The 25488-nt window shown below is 41.0% G+C and overlaps 1 protein-coding gene across 1 annotated transcript in view; it reads right to left on the reverse strand.

Annotated features, from left to right (window-relative positions):
- LOC134566107 (WD repeat-containing protein 64-like) overlaps nucleotides 1-25488 on the reverse strand; it is a 65154-nt gene that overhangs the window by 21507 nt on the left and 18159 nt on the right. The window contains exons 7-14 of the mRNA XM_063425815.1: nucleotides 25123-25169; nucleotides 24479-24596; nucleotides 13547-13616; nucleotides 9794-10034; nucleotides 9250-9355; nucleotides 6046-6197; nucleotides 5020-5122; nucleotides 3513-3619 (exon numbers count right to left, since the gene is read on the reverse strand). Coding sequence (XP_063281885.1) covers nucleotides 3513-3619; nucleotides 5020-5122; nucleotides 6046-6197; nucleotides 9250-9355; nucleotides 9794-10034; nucleotides 13547-13616; nucleotides 24479-24596; nucleotides 25123-25169 — 944 coding nt within the window. The remainder of the gene's footprint in view (nucleotides 1-3512; nucleotides 3620-5019; nucleotides 5123-6045; nucleotides 6198-9249; nucleotides 9356-9793; nucleotides 10035-13546; nucleotides 13617-24478; nucleotides 24597-25122; nucleotides 25170-25488) is intronic.

Raw genomic sequence — 25488 nt, forward strand, 5'->3', positions numbered from 1 at the left:
GTGGCATGTGGTTAATGGCACGCTTGCTGGGTACACTGGGTTAATGGCACACTTGCTGGGTACAATGGGTTAATAGCACACTTGCTGAGCAAACTGGGTTAATGGCACACTTGCTGGGCACAATGGGTTAATGGCACACTTGCTGGGTACAGTGGGTTAATGGCACACTTGCTGGGTACAGTGGGTTAATGGCACACTTGCTGGGTACAGTGAGTAAATGGCACACTTGCTGGACACACTGGGTTAATGGCACACTTGCTGAGCAAACTGGGTTAATGGCACACTTGCTGGGTACAGTGGGTTAATGGCACACTTGCTGGGTACAATGGGTTAATGGCACACTTGCTGGGTACAATGAGTTAATGGCACACTTGCTGGGCACACTGGGTTAATGGCACACTTGCTGGGTACAGTGGGTTAATGGCACACTTGCTGGGTACAGTGGGTTAATGGCACACTTGCTGAGCAAACTGGGTTAATGGCACACTTGCTGAGCACACTGGGTTAGTGGCACACTGGGTTAATGGTGGCACACTTGCTGGGCACACTGGGGCAATGGCATACTTGCTGGGCACACTGGGTTAATTGCACACTTGCTGGGTACATTTGGTTAATGGCACACTTGCTGGGTACAGTGGGTTAATGGCACACTTGCTGAGCAAACTGGGTTAGTGGCACACTGAGTTAATGGTGGCACACTTGCTGGGCACACTGGTGTAATGGCACACTTGCTGGGCACACTGGGTTAATGGCACACTTGCTGGGTACAATTGGTTAATGGCACACTAGCTGGGCACACTGGGTTAATGGCACACTTGCTGGGTACAATTGGTTAATGGCACACTTGCTGGTTACAGTGGGTTAATGGCACACTTGCTGGGTACACTGGGTTAATGGCACACTTGCTGGGTACACTGGGTTAATGGCACACTCGCTGGGTACACTGTGTTAATGGAAAACTTGCTGGGCACACTGGGTTAATGGCACACTTGCTGGGTACAATGGGTTAATGGCACACTTGCTGATTACAGTGGGTTAATGGCACACTAGCTGGACACACTGGGTTAATGGCACACTTGCTGGGTACACTGGGTTAATGGCACACTTGCTGGTTACAGTGGGTTCTCTGGCAAACAAAGTATTTAAGTAGTCATGATTGCACAGTGTAGTGGCTCTGTAAATTTTTACATGCTCTCCTGCGGAGTCTATCCACTAAACATGGTCAAGCATTATTCATTAAGGACCTACTAGATTGAATTGTAAGTGTCAAGCTAACAACTAATGGGATCCTGTACAGTCTCCAGTTAATTGACCCAACTTTATAACAGGAGAGTAAGTGATCACTTGAATACCCTTGGTTGCATACTACAATGAGAGCAATGAAAAGTAAAAGGTGTATGTTAAAGGACTACTAAAGTTACGTCATCCAGGCCACTTCAACTCAATGAATTTGTCTGGGTGCAGTGGTAATTTTAACCATTCAAGGTAAAACATCATTTTGCTGACACACCAAGGGTTAAACACACATCCAGTGTCTGTTAATGGCACACTTGCTGAGCAAACTGGGTTAATGTCTGTTACACTGACATTGCAGCTTCTATAGGAAAGCATTCATTCAATACTTTGCTGTAGGTAAGTTGAATGTGCATCCCCCATCCCCACGCGCATGCACATTAGGGAGAGGGACAAAGTCTTAAGAACACAGATTTGTGTTTCTAACACTTTCCTACTCCTTTAACCCCTTAAGGACCAAACTTCTGGAATAAAAGGGAATCATGACATGTCATACATGTCGTGTGTCCTTAAGGGGTTAAATGGAAGAATGCATACAGATATTTTTCAATCACATCAGTCTCTACCACGTAGTCAAAGTTTAAAATGAAATCTGATTGAAATAATTACTGTCACTCCACATTCCATCTCATTCTCTTTGGTCCAAAAATGAATTGCTTAACTATGTGCCCAGGAACCATTCACATTTAAGGTCCTGTGCCTTTACATGTTCAGCTGTGCCAAATACAAGGATTTACATGAAGCATGCCACGAGTGCTTTAGATAAAATTGCAATTCGTTAAATGTCCGAAGCTTTATAAAGTGGAGTTAGAAAAATCCAGTTATATTATGCTAATGTTCCTCACACATCATATATCATGAAGTGTTTAAAATGTCTGTGAAATATAAATTGTTAATGCTTGTAAAGAAATTTGACTAAATAGCTTTTTTTATTTCATTGAATTATGAATGTTATCATCTCTGCAGGAGCTTTCTCTCTATACTTATCAATATTAATCACTGTAAACAAACAGACCCACTTGGAAACAACAGAGCTGAGACTGTACACAAAAAAAACAGCATGTGTGAGGCCTTCTTTCCAATAACAAGCAAACGAGACATCCTGTGACACAAACAGGTGGCACGGCTGCAAATCCTCAAGAGGCTCCTTAACATGAAAACGATGAACTGCTACAGACCTGGGCTATGATTTGAACTAAGTGGAGAATTTAAAGCTTAATAACGAGGCAGTTGGCTGTTCTGTAGAGGATAATAATGAATACTGCAAGAGGAAATGGGGATAATTATAGGTGGCGGGTTACACGGCGTGCCAACGATCTTGTGTCATGTTACAAAGTGAGGATAGGGAAAAACAATACATTACGCTTTTATAAATGTGGGTTAGCAACTTCATAAGAAAACTGATATATACAAATACAATGTTATGGATATAATGTCCAAACAAGACTTTCATTTTACTGAAACTTTTGTGAAGTAAGCACACGCAAAGACATATATACTTTTCAAATGTTTGTTTTTATTTCTTTTGCTCATATTTTACTTTTTTCAACTTATTTGCTAGATGATGACATAGAGAAGATAATTTGTTAAAGATACACTATAGTGTTAGATATACAAACATGTGTTCCTAACGCTATAGTGTCCTTCTACCTATCTAGGTGTCACCCCATTCGTGTAAGGTGAATATTTCAGCCCACACTGTGCTGGACTCCTCACTGCTGCTCCACCTCTTTGGCTGAGATCATCAATGTTGATGAATTAAGCTAATTCAATGTTTCCTCATGTGACTCGTGAAGACTAGTGCGCATGCATGGCAAAATGTCACGCTGAGCCACTCATAAGCATTCCTATGAGCAGCATTTGATCTATAACCATATTTAACTTGGTTATTGCTGAGGAAGTACCTCTAGTGCCATCTCCTATATTAGATCAACTTAATTATTAATGGAAATCATGGGAAGAAAGTGTTAAACAAACATTGTAAATTGGTAAATTACGCCAATTATTGACCTATAGTGTTGTTTCTTGTTTGTGTAGTTTAATAACTGTATATTGTTATAGTAATTATTTGAAAAGGAAGAGAGCCACTAGAGGCATGTAAAACCTGCATTGTAAACAATGCCATTCCATAAAGCTTGAACAGACAGTGGCATTGTCCATTTAGTGTAGCTTTTAGCTTGGACTGTGCCTTGAGCATTGAAGCTCTGCATCAGAGTTACCTGGTTCCACTGCGGTCCAAGGCTAAACAAGTGATAGGAGAGCTTCCATGAGCTGCTGTGACCTCTGAAATAAGTTGTCCTGTGAGGAGGTCCCACGTCTTTATAACCTGCAAAGAGGAACGTTGTTATTTTTCCCAGTGAGCATATGCTGTAGATCATAGGCACTACCAGGGGGAATCTATGGGTACTCAAGCCATGGATGTGGGACTCTTTAGCCTTTCTTTTTTTTTAAACTATTTTTTTATTTTTTTAAATTATATTTTCATCATGCAGCTGCTTCTCAAGGCAGCCTTCTTCTAAATATCACTAATCTAGTGCTCTGTGAGACTACTGTGAGGGAGGGTGGGGTGCCCCCTAAGTGATTGTCGGAGGGTGTACTGGAGAGCAGAATTTTGCTGCATGCTGCTCCATTATTTAGAAAAAAGAAAGAAATGGCAGATCAAGTGAGTTTAATTCCTTTATTAACTGGACATTGTTGATGTAAAGACATCAAACATTCCAATTTCACAATTGCGTATGTACACATGTATGAGTGTGCATATTCCTGCTTGTAGTGTACGATGTTTGAATCTGTGAGTGTATGCAGCTGTGTAAACGCATGCAGTGTTAAAGATAAGTGGTTAAGGTAAAAGAAGGTTTAAGGTTTGAGAGGGGGTTAGCATCACATTTAGATTACATAGGGCATTTAGTGTTGCGATTAAAGTTGTGGAATAAGGGGTATTTGGGATTGTTTGGTTGAGGGACAGAGTGGGGTTTATTTTAGTATTTAGGCACATGGAGTATTTAGGATTATTACATATAGAGTAAGAGTTGGCTTAAATTTAGTATTAGGGTATATCCTACGGTTAAGGTAAGTTTTTTTCAGGTTTACTTTGCTTCAATTTGAGAATACGAAAAGGGTTTGTATAGGTTTTGGGATGGGTTAAAATTAGTGTTAGGGCATTTGGGGTCTGAAGGGATATTTGCATATTACTTACCCTCCTATGTCTTCTGTAGTCCAGACAGCCTTCTATAATTGATGGTAGACCTACAGGAGCTGTTATACAGTGTGCATAACTCAAGGCTGTCCTTTATACAGTATGCATCATTCATTTGCTATCCCTTTTCCTCCTGCAAGGCATTACATGTGTGAGAGGCTGTTAGTGGGCAAATAGGAAATGTTCTAGTTAACTTCCTGTCTGGTCTCACACACAAGCCCTGGAGGAGCTGGGCAGCATTGCATTTTACAACCTCTATAGTCTGTTTCTGCAGCTCTACTATCAAATATAGGAGGCGGATTGGACTGGTAATTATTGCTCCCTACCAGCCCACCTAAGCTCTAAAAATGCACATTATAAGCGCTGAAAACAGGACATGTGTGCCAGTAGGCAGGTGCCTACTCGGCCTATTATGAAATCCAAACCTTACCCTCATTATTAAAAAGTCACCATACAAAGTGACTGTTCCCTGGGTTCAGCATCATATATTGGATGGGATCTCCTCTACAGCATGTAGTCTTATTACTTACAGATCCCGTGCAGCAACTAATGACCTGTTGGAGGTTCTGGTTGTATTCACAGCAGGTTACAGGCTCATTGTGTGAAAGAGTTGGGACACCAAGTTGTGTGGAGCTGTTGGTGCAATAAAATGGAGAGAATTGAAAGAATGAGAATCAAATGTAAATGATCAATCAACTATGATCTCCGTAACCTGTGGAAAAAATTTCTTCGCATGACCTCGACTTTGTTGGGTAGGCTTTTCCAAATGTTTTTATATTTTTGGATAAACCTCTAAAACATATGTTTTAAATGTTAAAATATCAAAAATACATCATATAAAAAAAATCAGTCTACCAAAAAAATAAATATTGAAATTTTACAAAATTTAAATATTTTATATAATATTAAATCCTTTTAAAAGTTTATACAAAAATATTAAAAAAATGTAAAAGCTTATCCAAAAAAATATAAAATAAAGACCCATGTTAGTAGTGCAGTAATCTGCAGTATTTTAACATAAACTCATCATTCCGTGAAATAGCTATGATTTTATTTATTTATTCTAAGCTTTTCAATTAGTTTACTATTTTAAAAGAAACATTTATGTGTATATATATATATATATATATATATTATTATTTTTCCTTTATTCAAAATGTTTAAATCATTTGAAAACATATGAAATAATTTGAAACGCTTCTCAAAAAATATTAAAATAAAATCTCTACGATGTCTGCAGATCAACTGCAGGATTATCATTTCAATGCTGCACTTACAGCTGGACAAATTTACAATTTGGGGAATTTAAGAAACATTTGCAATCATTGTGAACTGCAGGCAAAGTTTACATATCTAGAAAAACAGACTACTTGAGGAAAAAAAATCGCAAGTTAAAAAAACTATTTTAACAGTCATCATTCAATGGGATCATCAATAACACTATTGAAATGGGCACTCATAATATGACTTTCATATTAACTGCAGGAATCTGCTATGGGATTCACAGCTATTGGAGTTATGTAGAATTAAATCAAACTATAGCCATGGCAACTTACTTTTCCTGGAGTTGAAGAGCAGCAAGGGAATCGGTTGCAATGTACAGAGACCTGAGGTGTGGCGAGAAGCAGCATGTGGCAATTTCCCCTCTGATCTGGCTGGCCTTTGATATTACATTGATCAGACAAGTATGGTCTTCGACATCCCAGACCTATTAGTGACAGTCATAACAATCCAGATTGTCACAGTCTTGGCATTTACAATGAAACTCAGGATATAGGAAATAAAAAAAAGGCTTATTGTGCAGAAAGGAATAAAATATTATTAATGCTATTTACAGTGATTGCTTAGCGTGGATTTATTACGTTAAGAACACATGAGTATTTAATATCATTTCCATGTTTTGAGGAGTCATCCAGGCACAGGAGAAGTGTGCAATGGATAAGAAGAATATTTGTCCAACATCTGTGAACTTTTCGTGACGTCTGTGATTCACTGAAGCTAATAAGACAGATGTGTCCCAAGTACCGGTATATATTTATATAAGTCCAGAGACCAGAGTCATTAAAAGAGATACTGCTAGGAAGTGTATATATCTGCAAGGCTAGTGATGTATCTGTATAACATTGTAATAACATTTTGCATAAAGCATACAAGGGATTGTCTAAGTTTACTCTGGGTTCTTCCTTTTATACTTCCTGAAAAATTACTATAAATATCAGAAGGGCAAATCTGACCTCGGGTACTGTATTTTAAAGGGACAATTGTCACAAAAACAATTTTAGCTTAATAAAACAGTGTTGGTGTATAGATCATGCCCATGAAGTCTCACCGCTCAATTCTCTGACACCTAGGAGTTAAATCACTTTGTTTATGCAGTCCTAGTCACATCTCCAGGCATGTGACTTATACAGCCTTCCTAAACACATTCTGTAACAAATCTGAAAATGAAACCATTTTTTTTTACTGGAGGCTGTGTCAGTCACAGTCAGGGAAGGTGTGGCTAGGACTGCATAAAAAGAAAAAAAGTTATTTAAATTCTAAATGGCAGTGAACTGAGCAGTGAAACTTCAGAGGCATGATCTATACAATACATCTGCCTAATTAAGCTAAAGTTGTTTTGGTGACTATAGTGCCCCTTTAAGGCTTGTAATGATGGTGGATGATTGTGTTTACCTTCGCAAACTCTAAAACCAGCTGAGGACACAGAGCATCCCAACAAGCCTCTTGGTTCCAAACGATCACCCATTGTGTGAAAGCATGGTTATTTCCTTAAGGCCAGATATGCAAAAGGCCAACTGAAGACAAAATGAGACTATCCTAAGACTAAATGTGAACAAAATCAAAACTAAAAAATCCTGCCTATTAATTTGAACTTATGGATTGACCCATATTAGCCCAGTTAAAAACAGAATTAACAGACTTAAAAGACCACTAAAGTCATCCAGACGACAATGAAGTGGTCTGGGTGCAGTGATCCTGTAGTTTAAACCTTTCATGCAAAACATTGAAATTGTTTGTAAAAATGTCAATGTCTACATTAGTGAGTTAAGTACGCTTCTAGTGGCTGTCTCCCTGACAGCGGCTAAAGGCTCTTCTGCCTCCATCACAGAGTAAAACTTGGTTCTTCAATCATATGCTGCTAATAGCTGCATTTGATTGGAGGAGTACATAATTTTTCTGCGCATGCATTCTTGTCCTCAATGCTTCTCTATGGGAAGTCTTAGATCAGGCTTCCCCAAACTCCGGCCCTCCAGATGTTGCTGAAATACAACTCCCATGATTCTCAGCCTATTTCATTAATAGAATCATGGGAGTTGGAGTTCAGCAACATCTGGAGGGCCGGAGTTTGGGGAAGCCTGTCTTAGATGGACAAGGCCACGAGTGACATCAGCTTGGATGCTCATATTGAGGAGGTGGAGCTAGAGGTTACAGTGGAAGAGTCTTGGTCCTGGAAATGACAAAAATTAAATATATTAATATAAGAGATCCTATAGTCCTGATATAACAATTGTTATTTTCGGGACTATAGGTTACCTTAGCTTGCCAGCACTGGAAAAACTCTCAAACTAATTCAGAAAGAAATGAACAAACAAAATCAAATGAATCACCCCGCCGGCTTGATAAGCAGCAAATGGAAATAAGACTGACAAGAAAATTCATCAGATTTATTTTGATAAGACTTGCATACCGTATTCAATAAATAAGAGAAAAATATATTTGCTTTCCAAGCGTATTTCTGAGTACAGTAACATATAATATGTGCAATACAGTACATACATCAATAAAATGGAGCAGGGGTCACCATGGACTCCTAATAACCAGGAGGGAATCAGGTCCTCCATCCTTCACCCAAAAATCAGGAGGTATAGCGTTAAAAAAATGAATGGGGTCCATAAGACATGTGCAGCAGTAGAATCATGCAGCATTGTGGCAGATATAGAAATACATTGGGATCCAGCTACTCCCTATTTAGTGGTGGAGACAAGTAAATTGCCCCTCTCTATCTCCACTCAGTGAGAGGTTATTTTCCTTCCCCCGCCTCATGCTGTGGAATTTGGGAATAATTTGATTACATTAGGACCCTGTATTAAGAAGGAAGTATTCCCTATGACTCCAGTACACAATGGCAATGCATTGGCTAATGAAATTAAATATGTGACCTTGTATGTGCTCATCTGCTTCATCCTATAAAATGTCTCATCAGCACCCTACTAAGTAAAACATTTATTATTATTTTATGGATCGCTATTTTTTTAAATGAATAATCCAGATCCCTAATGCACTTCAGCGTGTCCTCTTTTCATTTTGTAAAAATTAACTCGGTTACACCCCCTGGCTGTCAGACAACTTATCCTGTTACTTCCTGGTTTTGTCAGCTCTGTTGAGCTAAACTCAAGAGGCAGACAATTGCTCAGAGCACTTGCCTTGCAAAGACTTCTCATTGAGCTGAATTGGGAAGTCTGTGATTGGATAGTTGGGCTAGGTTAGAAGGGGAGGGTTTGCAAAGGCTTTAGACAAAAGATCTGTAGCTTTTACAAACTGTTTAGATATACCTCAATGACAAAGTGCATAATTTAATGCATGCCAGTTTCTTGTGAAGATAAATCTACAAATTAGTGATTTGTATTTATTTATTTTGTATTTGGGTAGTGGAGTGTCCATTTAATGTAAACATCATAATATTCTCTATATAGGGGAAAAGAGCATGCAATTATCGAAATTCTAATTAACCAGATTACAAAAAAAGAGGTTTCCATTACCATAACAGTGCAGTCTGTAGACACAGAGTATATTTTTGTGCTTTCATCCCCAATACATAGGAAGCTGATTGGTGAAGAGTGTCCACGTAATAACCCAGTCGGCCATCTAGGTACAATAACAAACACGGTAGGTAATACTATGAGAATGTTATAAATAAAAACACCTGTTATAGATTTGTAATAAAAAAAAAAAAATAACAAATAAATCTAGTTAGGAAACTGTCCAAGGGTTACAACATCACATGTTTGTTGCAGGTTATGGCAGCTCAGATTTCTAGATCCTGCTTTTGGATTTCTCTCTATAGGCAATTTAAATCACTTATAATCAGATCTTCTAACACATTTTTCCTCTACCTCCGCCAGAGTCAATGCTGCTTACTTATTTCTTTAGCCTTACGCAAGGGCTGTTGGTAGCTTTTGAATACTATATGTCATATGGAAATACCTGTCTTGGTAAACACAGCCATAAGCTACATTTTCTGATGAATAGACATTGGGCTATGTTCCTTTGTGTAACATTTCCAGTTGTTCTAATAATACCTACCCAGGAACATAAGGATTCCAAATACGAACTATCCTGTCCAAACCTCCAGTTACGAGGATGTTGCTTTTCTTGCAAAAATCAAATGTCTTGACACCTCTTTTAACTTTGAACAGAGATTCGTCATTGAGATTCCTCTTGGGAGGAATATTTGCAGACAGCAAGGTACGTCTACTGCTTGTGCTGCTCGACTCCATAAGGTCTCGGAGCCTCTGCTGCACGTTTTTTGTTCCTTCTACACAACCTGTCCAGAGCCAACAGAAAAATAAATTCTTAGCAAAAAAAAAAACTACATTAAGATACATATTTTACCAACATATATGCTGTAATATTATCATTATTATTATTTTTTTACTTATTTATTTAGTCACCTGAGTGCAAATAGACAATACAAACCGCATAGTGCAAAATGCAAAAATGGTCAGAAGATGCTGTCATGAACCAGATTTCAAAACATGTAGAAGAAATAAGAGCAATAAGGTCGATCCCAGATATAACAAAGAAAAAAAACCAAAAGGGAAGAAAAGGTGTGGGGAAATCCCAATGGGGCAAAGTTTACCAATCAGCTGATAATAACCTTATGGTACAGTGGTGCCATTGCGATTTATCCTCCTATCCCAAACCTTATGGAAAGAGGCAGAGGGTACCATGGACTAAAGTGTTCAGCTCATGCATAAGTGTATCATTAATTTTGAAACTACTAAAATAGGCTTTGATTTGATAATTGTTGCATAAGCTTTCCAAATTATTAAATCTCTTTGTATAAACATTTACAATAATTTTTCAGCCTATTAAAATATCGGACTTTATAACAAAGATTGCATCTTTTCCTGAGTTGTGTTTCAAAGCTGTTGTATACAACAAACATAAACTTCAAGGAATCCATGTTTAATATGGAATAATAAGGCAAAAAGTTGATTCTTTGTTAAATTAATTTGCAAATGCCCACCCAGAATCCTTTGAGGTAACAACATCACTGAAAAGTTGAGATTTCTGTGGGAATAGTAAGTCTTATGGCTTGACTGTTGTGTCCAGATCTGTGTGTATATACAGTTGCAAGAAAAAGTATGTGAACCCTTTGGAATGATATGGATTTCTGCACAAATTGGTCATAAAATGTGATCTGATCATTATCTAAGTCACAACAATAGACAATCACAGTCTGCTTAAACTAATAACACACAAAAAATGAAATGTTGCCATGTTTTTATTGAACACACCATGTAAACATTCACAGTGCAGGTGAGAAAAGTATGTGAACCCCTAGATTAATGACATCTCCAAGAGCTAATTGGAGTGAGATGTCAGCCAACTGGAGTCCAATCAATGAGATGAGATTGGAGGTGTTGGTTACAGCTGCCCTGCCCTATAAAAAACACACACCAGTTCTGGGTTTGCTTTTCACAAGAAACATTGCCTGATGTGAATGATGCCTCGCACAAAAGAGCTCTCAGAAGACCTACAATTAAGAATTGTTGACTTGCATAAAGCTGGAAAGGCTTATAAAGGTATCTCCAAAAGCCTTGCTGTTCATCAGTCCACGGTAAGACACATTGTCTATAAATGGAGAAAGTTCAGCACTGCTGCTACTTTCCCTAGGAGTGGCCGTCCTGTAAAGATGACTGCAAGAACACAGCGCAGATTGCTGAATGAGGTGAAGAAGAATCCTAGAGTGTCAGCTAAAGACTTACAAAGTCACTGGCAAATACTAACATCCCTGTTAGCGAATCTACAATACGTAAAACACTAAACAAGAATGGATTTCATGGGAGGATACCAGAGAGGAAGCTACTGCTGTCCAAACAAAACATTGCTGACCGTTTACAGTTTGCACAAGAGCACCTGGATGTTCCACAGCAGTACTGGCAAAATATTCTGTGGACAGATGAAACCAAATTTGAGTTGTTTGGAAGAAACACACAACACTATGTGTGGCGAAAAAGAGGCACAGCACACCAACATCAAAACCTCATCCTACCTGTGAAGTATGTCATCATGGTTTGGGGCTGCTTTGCTGAATCAGGGCCTGGACGGATTGCTATCATTGAAGGAAAAATGAATTCCCAAGTTTATCAAGACATTTTGCAGGAAAACTTAAGGCCATCTGTCTACCAGCTGAAGCTCAACAGAAGATGGGTGTTGCAACAGGACAATGACCCAAAGCATAGAAGTACATCAACAACAGAATGACTTTAACAGAAAATACGCCTTCTGAAGTGGCCCAGTCCTGACCTCAACCCGATTGAGATGCTGTGGCATGACCTCAAGAAAGCGATTCACACCAGACATCCCAAGAATATTGCTGAACTGAAACAGTTCTGTAAAGAGGAATGGTCAAGAATTACTCCTGACAGTTGTGCACGGCTGATCTGCAACTACAGGAAACGTTTGGTTGAAGTTATTGCTGCCAAAGGAGGTTCAACCAGTTATTAAATCCAAGGGTTCACATACTTTTTCCACCTGCACTGTGAATGTTTACATGGTGTGTTCAATAAAAACATGACAACATTTCATTCTTTGTGTGTTATTAGTTTAAGCAGACTGTGATTGTCTATTGTTGTGACTTAGATAATGATCAGATCACATTTTATGACCAATTTGTGCAGAAATCCATATCATTCCAAAGGGTTCACATACTTTTTCTTGCAACTGTATATACACACAGATCTGCACACAACAGTCAAGCCATAAGACTTACTATTCCCACAGAAATCTCAACTTTTCAGTATGCAAATTAATTTAACAAAGAATCAACTTTTTGCCTCATTATTCCATATTAAACATGGATTCCTTGAAGTTTATGTTTGTTGTATACAACAGCTTTGAAACACAACTCAGGAAAAGATGCAATCTTTGTTATAAAGTCCGATATTTTAATAGGCTGAAAAATTATTGTAAATGTTTCTACAAAGAGATTTAATAATTTGGAAAGCTTATCCAACAATATTAAATTAGGACCACAGTGGGAGGTGAGGCTTTAAGCTATGTAGCAGCTGAAGCTCTCATTATTTGAATAATTATTATTGCTTATAATTATAATTAGTAATTATATCACTTCTGGAGCACAGACAATAAAACACAATACAAACTATTATTTTGTATTACAATCATAGAGTCTTGTAACCTATTGTCTAGATCAGAATTCACTTTTATGTCATTTTTAAACAACACACCACATTGAACAGCACTGTGGTTGCTTATAGGTAATGATAATATTTATAGAAATGTATATTTTAATATATCTGTATTTAGGATGTATCGGTATTGCATTACAGTAGGGATGTGCATGGGCAAAAAATTTGGTTCGGTTCCAAAATTCGGGTAAGTAAAATAATTCGGCACTTCGGCAATTCAGAACTTTGGCAATTCTGAACTTCAGAATTCGGATCATCTGTAGGGCTCCCTAACCCTACCCCTGTCATCATTCACGTAATTTTCCCTCCCTCTCTTGTTTTGCCACTTTTTAGAAATCCGAAACACTTCGGCATTTCCGAAATTCGTCAATTCGGTTCGGTTCGGCACTTCGGACATTCGGAAGCATCTGAATTGCCCGAAATTCATCCAAATTCACATTTGGAACGAAACAAATTGCACATGTCTACATTACAGTAAGTGTATGTACTAACTACTATTCACAGAATGTTATTTTCCTAGGTCGACATAAGGCTCTATTACTCCATATACATTTATTTATCAGTATTATCTGGGGTAAGATCCAGCTGTGATTGTTTTACATACACACATATTATCACTCACCTATGACAAGAGCGGTAAAATCATCATTGGAGCTTGAGATAATGGATTCCATAGAATGAACATATCTAATCTAGAAAAGGTGAGAAGAAAATCATACAGATCTCAATATTAAATGTATTTTAATAATATCTCTTATTACTATATTTCTTCTTTTTTGATTTATACCCTTTTTAAAAATGGCCGTTGGGATGTTTCCGCCCAACAATCACCATGGACGTTGCCTGATATAAGAAAAATAGCGCCGCGTCATTTCATGTGAGACGCGATCTAGACTTACTGTATTTACGACCATCTTGAAAACTACAGGGTTCCATCACTTCCTATGTGACAGCGCCACATCACTTCTCTTGTGACGCGACGCTTATAACTACATCCTGTATACGCCTTCTTGGAATACTCAAGCGCCGTGTCACGACACACAATGGATGATACACTTGCCAGTTTTACATTTACGCTATGTTAATTTCAACGTGACGGATGCGTATCAATAAGGAGTTTCACTCTATACACACAGTTCACTGACTTAACGTGATTGGTGTATATAACATCATAATGGAGTGCCGCATAGCCATTGCACGTGCGAGTTCGTTTCATGCTGGAACACCTTTAGTTATATGTATCAGTAACCAAGCTTGGATATCGCTGTGTCACTTTGTGTGTGACAGGTACGTTCCAGCTTGGAATACAGGAAATTTTTAAATCCAACACACCAGGAAGCAATCTCATACTATTACTTACCTATATAAGCTCAGACTTTTGAGGACCCTACCACACTGCTAAAGCCTAGAGATGAGAAACATGTTAAGTGTGGTCGCTATAGTTTATTGGACCATTTTCTTTGTTTTTATATGTTTTTAAATGTTATTCATGTAATAAAGTTAACTTTTTATACTTCTCTATTTAATTTTCATCTTGCTTCCAGGTACCTGCAATATCCTTAGGTGGGGATCATACCACCCAAGTCCTGCTTTAGAAATTGTAAGTACAATTCTTACTTTTATATTTGATTCAAAAGTACTTACTTTACCATTGGAGTATCTCTTATCTCTGTTCCCATATACTGTATGGGCACTATCCAATTGGGAGGACTTCTGACATTTGGAACCACAGATATCCATAGATGGGGATTATACCGTCCATGCACAATTCAGCAGAGCTCTATGTTAGCTCTGTAAAATGTGAGTGAACCCTCCGTATAATTTTTTTTTTGTATTGTTGAACTATTATTTGTCCTGCTTTGTGTTTTCTTTTTGAGGTTATTCAATAGGAGCACTATAGAAGGTAAATGCATGTAGTTATTTCACATCGAGGTTATCTTTCTGGCGTGGTGTATTTCAGGTTTTTTTTTTGGTTGAATTTTAATTTACAAGGTTTGGAAATCATGTGTTTCACTGCTGCCTAGATCTCTTTAATTATAATGAGTGCCTAGAATATTTCCCTTTTTCTGAAGATAGCTAGCATACCTCCCAAATATCCTAATTTAGGAGGGACAGTCACTACATTTGTCCCAAATCCCTCTGCCCCTCTTTTCTATCCTAACTCCATATTGTTGTTGTTGCTGATTGCATACCAAAGGTCTCCAGCAATAATACTCACAGTCAGGGCTCGAGTCCTGCAGGAACGCGTGGGAACGGCGTTCCTGCACTTTTTTCATGGCAGGAACGCCGTTCCCTTTGCTCCTGCAGGACAAGGGCAGCTGCCTCTTGAGCCCAGCCGGTGCTCCTCCTGAGCAGACAGAGCCTTCACTATGCAAGCGGCATCGCATAGTGAAGGAGTCAGGACGCAGGGGCGGACGGAGGACTTACTTCCGGGTTGCTCCTCCTCCGACCTCCCCTGCCCTTTGCGTCGTGACGTCACGCGGAGGCGGAGTCACGGCGTTGTGTAACGCGTGGGTGAGACCTTGACGGTGAGGAGGGAGAAGAAGCCAAGCCAGCCAGCACCCCTGAGGCCAAGCCAGCCCTGAGTCTTCAGAACTGTAAGTACATTTTACTATTACTTGTTTGGAGGCTGGGTGGATGGCAGATGGGGGTAGGGTGGTTGGGGGGGGGGGGGTAGGGTGGATGCAGATGGGGTAGGGTGGTTGGAGGGGAGGGGGGGTAGGGTGGATGCAGATAGGGTGGGTGGTTGGAGGGGGGGGTAGGGTGGATGCAGATGGGGGTGGGTGGTTGGAGGGGATGGGGGGTAGGGTGGATGCAGATGGGGGTGGGTGGTTGGAGGGGATGGGGGGTAGGGTGGATGCAGATGGGGTGGGTGGTTGGGGGGGGGGTAGGGTGGATGCAGATGGGGGCTGGGTGGTTGGAGGGGGGGTAGGGTGGATGCAGATGGGGTGGGTGGTTGGAGGGGGGGGTAGGGTGGATGCAGATGGGGTGGGTGGTTGGAGGGGGGGGTAGGGTGGATGCAGATGGGGGCTGGGTGGTTGGAGGGGGGGATAGGGTGGATGCAGATGGGGGCTGAGTGGTTGGAGAGGGGGGTAGGGTGGATGCAGATGGGGTGGGTGGTTGGAGAGGGGGGTAGGGTGGATGCAGATGGGGTGGGTGGTTGGAGGGGGGGTAGGGTGGATGCAGATGGGGGTGGGTGGTTGGAGGGGGGGTAGGGTGGATGCAGATGGGGGCTGGGTGGTTGGAGGGGGGGTAGGGTGGATGCAGATGGGGGCTGGGTGGTTGGAGAGGGGGGGAGGGTGGATGGAGATGGGGGCTGGGTGGCTGGAGAAGGGTAGATGGAGAAGGGGGGAAGGGTGAATGGAGGGGGCAGGGGGCTAGTGTAAAAATAAATCAAATAACCCTAATATCAACACATTTGTTTAACCCCTTAAAGGACCACTCTAGTGCCAGGAAAGCATACTCGTTTTCCTGGCACTAGAGTGCCCTGAGGGTGCCCCCACCCTCAGGGACCCCCTCCCGCCCGGCTCTGGAAAGGGGTAAAAACTTACCTTTTTCCAGCGCTGGGCGGGGAGCTCTCCTCCTCCTCTCTGCCTCCGTTCCTCCCCGTCGGCTGAATGCGCACGCGCGGCAAGAGCTGCGCGCGCATTCAGCCGGTCACATAGGAAAGCATTCATAATGCTTTCCTATGGACGCTTGCGTGCTCTCACTGTGATTTTCACAGTGAGAATCACGCAAGCGCCTCTAGCGGCTGTCAATGAGACAGCCACTAGAGGAAATAGGGGAAGGCTTAACTAATTAATAAACATAGCAGTTTCTCTGAAACTGCTATGTTTATAAAACAATTAGTTAACCCTAGCTGGACCTGGCACCCAGACCACTTCATTAAGCTGAAGTGGTCTGGGTGCCTAGAGTGGTCCTTTAAGGACGGCGGGCGTTCTATGCTGTCCTTAGGGAACCGGATCTCAATGCCGGAGGGCGGCATAGAACGCCCAAACAGTCCTTTAACTAAGTGTATTTTGATATTTAGACCGTGACGGTGAGGAGGGAGAAGAAGCCAAGCCAGCCAGCACCACTGAGGCCAAGCCAGCCAGCACCCCTGAGGCCAAGCCAGCCCTGAGTCTTCAGAACTGTAAGTACATTTTATAAGGGGAGCTACTATTACTTGTTTGGAGGCTTGGTGGATGCAGATGGAGGCTGGGTGGTTGGAGAGGGGGTAGGGTGGATGGAGATGGGGGCTGGGTGGTTGGAGAGGGGGGGAGGGTGGATGGAGATGGGGGCTGGGTGGTTGGAGAAGGGTAGATGGAGAAGGGGGGAAGGGTGAATGGAGGGGGCAGGGGGCTAGTGTAAAAATAAATCAAATAACCCTAATATCACCACATTTGTTTAACCCATTAAGGACGGCGGGCGTTCTATGCTGTCCTTAGGGAACCGGATCTCAATGCCGGAGGGCGGCATAGAACGCCCAAACAGTCCTTTAACTAAGTGTATTTCTATATTTAGACCGTGACGGTGAGGAGGGAGAAGAAGCCAAGCCAGCCAGCACCCCTGAGGCCAAGCCAGCCAGCACCCCTGAGGCCAAGCTAGCCCTGAGTCTTCAGAACTGTAAGTACATTTTATAAGGGGAGCTACTATTACTTGTTTGGAGGCTGGGTGGATGCAGATGGGGGCTGGGTGGTTGGAGAGGGGGGGTAGGGTGGATGCAGATGGGGGCTGGGTGGTTGGAGAGGGGGGGTAGGGTGGATGCAGATGGAGGCTGGGTGGTTGGAGAGGGGGGTAGGGTGGATGCAGATGGGGGGTGGGTGGTTGGAGAGGGGGTTGGAGTACACGTACAATGATATTAATTAAATATATATATAATTTTCATTATATATATTTATATATAATATAAAATAAGTATGTAAATATGTTAAAAAATAAAATTAAAAAAATAAATATGTGTGTGTGTAAATTTGTTCTAACTGTATTTTAAAATTAATATATATATATATAATTGTTGTGATACGTTTTACTTTTTTTTTTAAACACTAATATTTGTGTTCATCGAAGTCTCCCGTGTATAACAGTACCCATGTACAGGTTTTATGGGGTTTTCAAAAGTTTCAGAGTCAAATATAAGGCTTGCTTTTCAGTTTTTTCTAATTGAAATTTGCCAGGTTGGTTATGTTGCCTTTGAGACTGTTCGGTAGCCCAGGAATGACATTGCAATACCTTGGGTTGTCTACTTTTGCAAATGGGGGTAATTCTTATTCCTGGGCTACCATACGGTCTCAAAGGCAACATAACCAATCTTGTGAATTTCAATGTGAAAAAAACTGAAATATGTAACACGCTATATTTGACCTTGTAACTTCCCAAAACACCATAAAACCTGTACATAGGGGGAACTGTTTTACACTTGAGACATCGCTGAATACAAATATGTGTATATTATTGCAGTAAAAGCAAACAGTATTATGACACTCACAGTTAAAATGTCATGTAGAACTAAGATTTGTTTTAAAATTCTTATTTTTTCCAATTTTTTTTTCAATTCTTTATTTTATTGAGGCATGTGATTATGGTGGTACAGAAAAAAGAGAGGGAGACTTGCAAGAGTTGTACAGGTTAGGGTCATCGTGACAGATTACAGAAATCTCCTAGGATTGTCGACCTCATTTTATGTTATATTAGCAAGTTTAAACCATAGAGGGTATTCGCTAGGCGATGCACATTTTTGATAACATAGGTACATAGATAAGGCTACATGTAGGCACTATATTCTGTTCGCTTTTTACTGGATACATGCTTTAAGTACTTGCACAATTGGTATGTTTAAGTGATAGGAATAGCATGCTTCAACATAGTGGGCAGATAAGCTAGTTTATATCAAACACATCCTATTGTGATTTGTAGTTATTTGGGCTATGATTCACTAGTAGTGAGTAATAGGGAAGACTAGGGTAGATGTGTATATCACAGTGGGGGTTTGCTTTCTCTAAATAATAAACACGTGTACTTCACTAAATAGGTTAAACATAACAACTGCTAGCAAGGGGGCAGACGTGAGAGACATTTAGTTAAATGTGTGGCCCCGGTTTATACAGGTTAGCTAGGTACTGTGCTACTCAAGGCAGAGATAAGCCATTTTTAAAAGCAGATCCTCATATTCCTGACATTCAGATCACTTAAACTGGTAGTGTACTAAACACCCTTTAAATGCTGGAGGTCACCAAAACGCTAAACATTATGTATACGCTGTAACATCAGGTGACAAAATCTAGAAATTTTGGTATCAATCTAGTGAGAATGTCCGCAGGTAGGTTTCAGGGGGGTGTCGTCTTGTCCAGCAACCTTGTCTTGTCCAGCACCCTCTAAGGTGCCGAGAGTCTTAAGTAGGGTTGGTGCTTGTGGAGTGCGGTGATTCAAGCTCGCCCCTCCTGTTGCTGCTTCAGTCTTTTAGCCGATGCCCCTGCGGTGTTCGCTATTTGCTCTTGGACTCAGTCCATTGCGAGGCGCAGCGTTGCGCGGTGTGTGTGTGGGGTGCTTCCCCCTCTTTGGGGTCGCTGGGTAGCCGGTTGTCTGCCACCCAGCGCCCATGGTCTTGTGGGGTCATGGGTGTTTCTGAGTGAGCTGGTGCTGTGGGCACTGTGAGGTGATAGTGGGTTTGCCGTTTGCCCCCTGCAGCTTTCTGCTTATGTGCCTGAGGTGTTTGTCGGGTTGTGTGGCTGCATACGGTCCCACTCCGGTGCTTCAGTCGGTGCTTTGTACTCTTTCGCCGGTGAGGATGGCTTGTTTTGTTCACACCCAGTGTGGCTCTGGGCCCAGTTTGGGACCCCCTCAGTTGCGCCCTGGTCTGTTGCTCTTTAGGGCAAGGGGCTCTGTCTGCTTGTCTTGTTGTGGGTGAGTTAGCTGTTGTGCCGCCCTTTGGTGACTTTTGAGGCAGTTGTCTGATCTCTAGTCTAGCCCAGAACCGCTTGCAGATGGCCTCAAATCTGGTTTGAAAGTCAATTGCCCATTCGCTGGGGGTAAGTCGTGCATCTAAGGCCTGGCCTTTTGTCTCATGTTTGTCAGCAGTCTGTAGGTGGGTACCTGCTTGCATCTGGCCTCCATGCTGTGCTTGCGTTGGTGAGGTTTGTTCGGGTGCGTCCGCCATCTTGGGAGGCTCACCATCCCTACATCTTTTGTGCGGTAAACCAGCTGGGGCCTGCTTTGATGTCTGCTGCGGGGCGTAGGGGACTGGGATGACCCCCACCGGTCTATAGGGGGGGAACAGGGTCCCATGCGGAAAGTGGTCTCGCACTGTGGCCGAGGGAGAGCGTCCGTCTCTCCCGCGTTATCCGCGTGCGTTTTGCTTCAGATTAGGCCGTCGGGCCTATCCGCGGTTCCGTCAGGGTCAGTTGCAAGATTTGGGTGTCGATGTGTGCCCCCTCGGAAGCGGACCGCCCCCCGGGTCTCGGTGGGTTATTCTCGGCAGGCAGATTGTCGCTTAGGCGATGTTTATGAGCCGCGATGTCGGAGCCGTGAGAGAGCACGTCCGACCATCTTGGCTGCCAGGCACCGCCCCCTTTTCCAATTTTATTCATATTAAATTATGTTTCATACCTAAATATTTGATGTTAAATGAAAGCCCTGTTTCCCCTGAATAAAATTATATATAATAAGTGTAGGTGCACATAATATGAAGAGGCGAATTACGCCTGAACAGACATATATAGCACAAATTCCAGTTTTTGTTTACATTTTGTTTTGATCACATGTACTTTTGGCTCAGTCCTTAAAATAACTCATATCTGTGTACCATCCACTGGACTGCAACTAATATATGAGACTAATTGTTAGATCCTTTTTTTTTTTTTTTTTTTAAATAATTTTTAGAATAATGATTCATTTTATTTCATCCAATTGTGCTGATTTGTGCCTTACCCTGCACCTCACAGTCACCGGACCACCCCACCACTGCCAGCAGAGACAACAGAGGAAAGAGTTTTTCTCAAAAATAGGTAATAACAGAACGGATGGGGAATTCTTTACCTAAAGAGGTCTTTTTATCATACATTTTTTTAACACCATTTTTAAAAATTGTTTTTATTTGTACAGAAATGAGCAAACGAAAAAGCATTACGGATTTCTTCACGAAGGCATCCAATAAAAAATCACATGCTGATTCTGCAAGTTGCTCCACTCAGTCTGAGCCTTTGCTTCAGGCGGTGGTGTCCGCTGCAGAAACTACACCAGTCAGTGAACCGGCTGTAGTGGACAAGGTTACTGATGTAGCTGAAGATGCCGATGTCAGTGATAACATTCTTCCAGAATGTTGGGACCAGAATCAGTGGCTAGAATTTAAAAAAAAGTACCCTTGGCTGTTTGTAGACAATGGTCTTTTAGGGTGCAAAGTGTGTCGCGAGGTTAAACACCTTGGAGTGTCTGTTTCACAGGGTGTATCCATTTCTAAAGAATGGAGCACTGGTACAATTACACCATATGGCAAAACAAAAAAAGATATGTTGACCTCACTACGTAAAAAAATCCACATACATAAGATTTCAGAAGCACATGTAAAGGCAGGAGATATCCAAGCAGTATCCAGAAAGGAGATTCTGCAATCCAATATTGCTGAACAGCAGAAGCATAAGTTTGCGTCCACTACTAAGGTATTTCGCACTGCTTACTTTTGTGCGAAAAAAAATCGCCCGTTCACAGACTTCAGAGATCTTATCAGCTTGCAGGTTGCAAATGGAGCTGACTTAGGATGTATTCTCCATAGTGAGTACACAGCAGCACAAATAATAGATTGCATTGCTAGTGAAATGAGAAAAAAGCTTTGCAAAGCAATTGTTGAGCAGACTCCAAAGATTTCTGTTTATATTGATGAGTCTACAACCGTTTCTAACCATTCAGTGTTAATAGTTTATATTCGTGCCTCTGTTAACGGAAAAGACCCAGTCACTTTCTTTCTCGATTTGCTTGATTTGCCTAAAGCAGATGCACAGTCTATTGAAGCCACTCTTCTGGCTTGTCTTTTTAAATTTGGGTTCAGTAATGACTTTCTTGCCGAGAACTGGATTGGGGCTTGCAGCGATGGTGCAAGTGTAATGCTTGGAAGAAAGTCGGGTGTTCTGGAACGACTCAGTCAAAAATATCCAAAGATTGTGAAATGGCACTGCTTGTGTCATAGGCTTGAATTGTGCATTTCAGATACAATTGATTCTATTCCTGGTCTTCATCATGTAACATCATTTTTTGAGAAGTTGTATGCTGTGTATCATCAGTCACCAAAAAATCTGGCAGAGCTCTCAGAATGTGCAAAAGAATTAGAAGTGCAAATTCTTAAAATTGGAAAAGTTTTTTCAGTTAGATGGGTTGCTTCAAGCCAGAGAGCTATACGAGCAGTTTGGGAGTCATACCCTGCCCTACACAGTCATTTCTTGAAAGCAAGCTTAAGCTCAGCTCATAACAGTAAGCAGAAATCTGTATTTAGTGGCCTTAACAAGGTCTTGACATCAGTAGATTATCTGTTAAACCTTGCAGGGGTTGCGGATGCTGTTCAGGAAATGGGACTGTTATCTGAAGCTCTGCAAAGAGATGACATCACACTTCCACGAGCCTATCAGCTGATTAATCGTTCAGTTCGTGCCATTGAAAAAATGAAAGACATGCCTGGCAAACATCTGAAAGAAGCCATGGAATCGCTGGAGAAAGGGAATTTCAAAGGTGTGACCATCAATCCAGAGAGTACGAAAGGCCAAGTGAGGATAAATCTCCCTCAATTTTATCAAAGTTTGGTGGATAATTTACGCTCCAGACTCTTTGCTTTAACTGCGAGCAACAGACCTGCAGCTTCATCACAGTCAGGTGAATTTGAAACTCTTGTCTCTGAAATTGACATCCTGAATTCACAACGCTGGCCAATCAATGTGGACAGTCCATGGTTTGAAGGTGAAGTGAAGCTGGAGCAACTGTGCAAAAGATTCCGTCTCAGCTATGCATCCATCTGTGAAGGTTTCAGAGACTACATTGATAATGGTGGTGCAGAGATTCCTGAGAATCTAAAACCAGTGGTGACAGCAGTTAACAGTCTTCCAGTGACATCCGGTGATTGTGAAAGGGGCTTTAGTACAATGAATTTGGTGATGTCACCCATAAGGAGTGGGCTTGGCATTGAACGCCTGTCTTCTCTTTTGTTTATTAGTCTCATTGGGCCTCCTGTGCATTTATGGGATCCTTTACCATACGTCACAAAATGGCTGACCACACATCGCAGCGCAGATGATGCTAAATCTCGAAAAGTTGATAATCTTGCACAGCAAGGGCAACGTTATTCCAGTTTGTGGGATATTTTCTAATGGGCTGTGTGTTTAGTTCTTATACACTATTTGTTTTAGAAATTCCCTGAAAGATCACCCATTGTGGTGATTATTCTGTTAGTATGACTAACAAGTTAACTCCCTCACAAACAACACCATTCACTTTATCACAGTTGTTAGAACTGTTCTATATTCATTTGTTTATTGCATAGCTAATTTAATTAGTTTCAACTGTTCTGTATATATTTGTTTATTGCATGTGAATTTTGCAGTTGTTTGTGTAAACTGGCACTTTACAATAAATGTTGCACTGAATTTTCTGTGAAATATATATTTATTCGGGGGGGGGGGGGGGGGGGGGGGAGTGGATCTTGGGTGAGTTCCCACACTTTTTTCCCCAGGACTTGACCCCTGCTCACAGTAATGTATCTTTACACAACAATAAATGTGTCTAGAAATCAGTCTGTGTAAATAAGATAGTTTGTTTTTGTTTTAGTTTAGATTTTAGTTGCATAAATTGTTATTAATAAGTCACCTAAAATTTCTCAGTTCAGCCCCACCCCTAGTCACGCCACCTCTCACACCCCTAAAATGAAAGTGTCCCTCTTTGTCTATTTGAAACGTTGGGTGTTATGTAGGTGAGCTCTCTGTATGACATATAGTTCAACACACCGATGGTAAATCTCTGGTAGGGCACATAGCACACATAGTAAAGCAATAGTGGGTATCTATATTATCTCATTCAGTCAGTGACTGAAGTATATGCACACTGATATATATCTACGAGAGCCCATAAAATGTACTAAGAATTTCTACAAGGCCTTGTTTGACCACACAGTAGGTAGATTTACCCTGGGACATCACTAACAGAACTTCAATAATTTATGGGAATCATAATAGCCATAATTGAGGAATGGAGAACTACAGGAGAGCTTCTCGCACTATCAACTAAACAAAGAGCACAGCTAGCTGTAGTTTTTGATGTACCCCTTTAATTTACAATTAGAACTCAAAACAAACTAATGATCATCCAGGACTGTGTTTAATAGATGACATATAAGCATTGCTTAAATTAAATAGTATAGCGTTCTAACTTTAATTAAAATACAGAGTACACTAATTGCAATTAACCTATAACTGTGCCCCTCCGAGGATCTAATTGCCTTGGAAGATTATCTCCTGATTCGCTGCATACACGTTTCAAATTACAAGTGTGGCTTTTATGACGAACTGAACTACAATTATCTGTTTAATACATGTGACCTTACCTGTGTCACCCAGTCATTGTGAACCTTCCAGCGAATGTATTTAACATGACCATGGTCCTTTATGTTATCAATATCAATGGAGGGAATTTCATCGATAACTTGACTCTTTGTCCAATTCCTGTTGTTAATTAAAATAAATAACAATGTTGATCAAAACAAGTGATGTAAAGATGACATAGTCACAAACACCACCATTCTCAGACAGACACATGAGTTGCTCCAGTGGGCGAAAAGGGTCAAAAATCACTGTTTGTCTGCACTAGACCATATAATGATTTTTTTTTTTAAATCCCTTTTAACACCATCAAGATTGTATCCATTGCTTTCCAGACACAGTTCACTTCATAAATGTTAGTTAAAGGTAGTCAGATTAACCCCTACTATGCTGTAATCAATCATTACACCTCTATTGGGTTATCATTACATACATCCACTACACATCTCACATTAGTTAATCATATTTTGACAATGGAACAATGATTATACACAATGGACAGACACTCTGCATATTATCTACCAGTAGTCCTATGCGTATAGCCTATAGGGACAGCTTGTACAAGATGCTAAGAGATTTGCTTGTTTAATGCTGTGTCCCTGCAAGGCAAAATAACCCTGCATAACAAACATTTGCAGTTCAAATGTACCTTAAAGTTTCTGCCACATGTGCCACCAAAATGATGTTGATACATCCCTGAAACACAAAGCAAGAATATAAATAAATTGGTGGAAAAAAAGAAAATATATTTTACTTTAAAGAGATTCTATAGTGCCAGGAAAACAAAGCTGTATTCCCGGCACTATAGAATGCTACAGTGCCCTTTTCCCTCGCGCCCGCTCTCTTCAGTGACTTACCTGAATCCAGCGCCGAAGTCCCTCGGCGCTGGTTCAGGCTCCGTCTACGCTCCTCGCGCTCGATTAGGATTTCCCCATAGGAAAACATTATACAATGCTTTCCTATAGGGAAAAATCTGACGTCCAGCGTCAGATAACGGACCAAAGGTTCGTTTTAA

Source organism: Pelobates fuscus, chromosome 6, assembly GCF_036172605.1.
Source record: "Pelobates fuscus isolate aPelFus1 chromosome 6, aPelFus1.pri, whole genome shotgun sequence".
Lineage (NCBI taxonomy): Eukaryota > Metazoa > Chordata > Amphibia > Anura > Pelobatidae > Pelobates > Pelobates fuscus.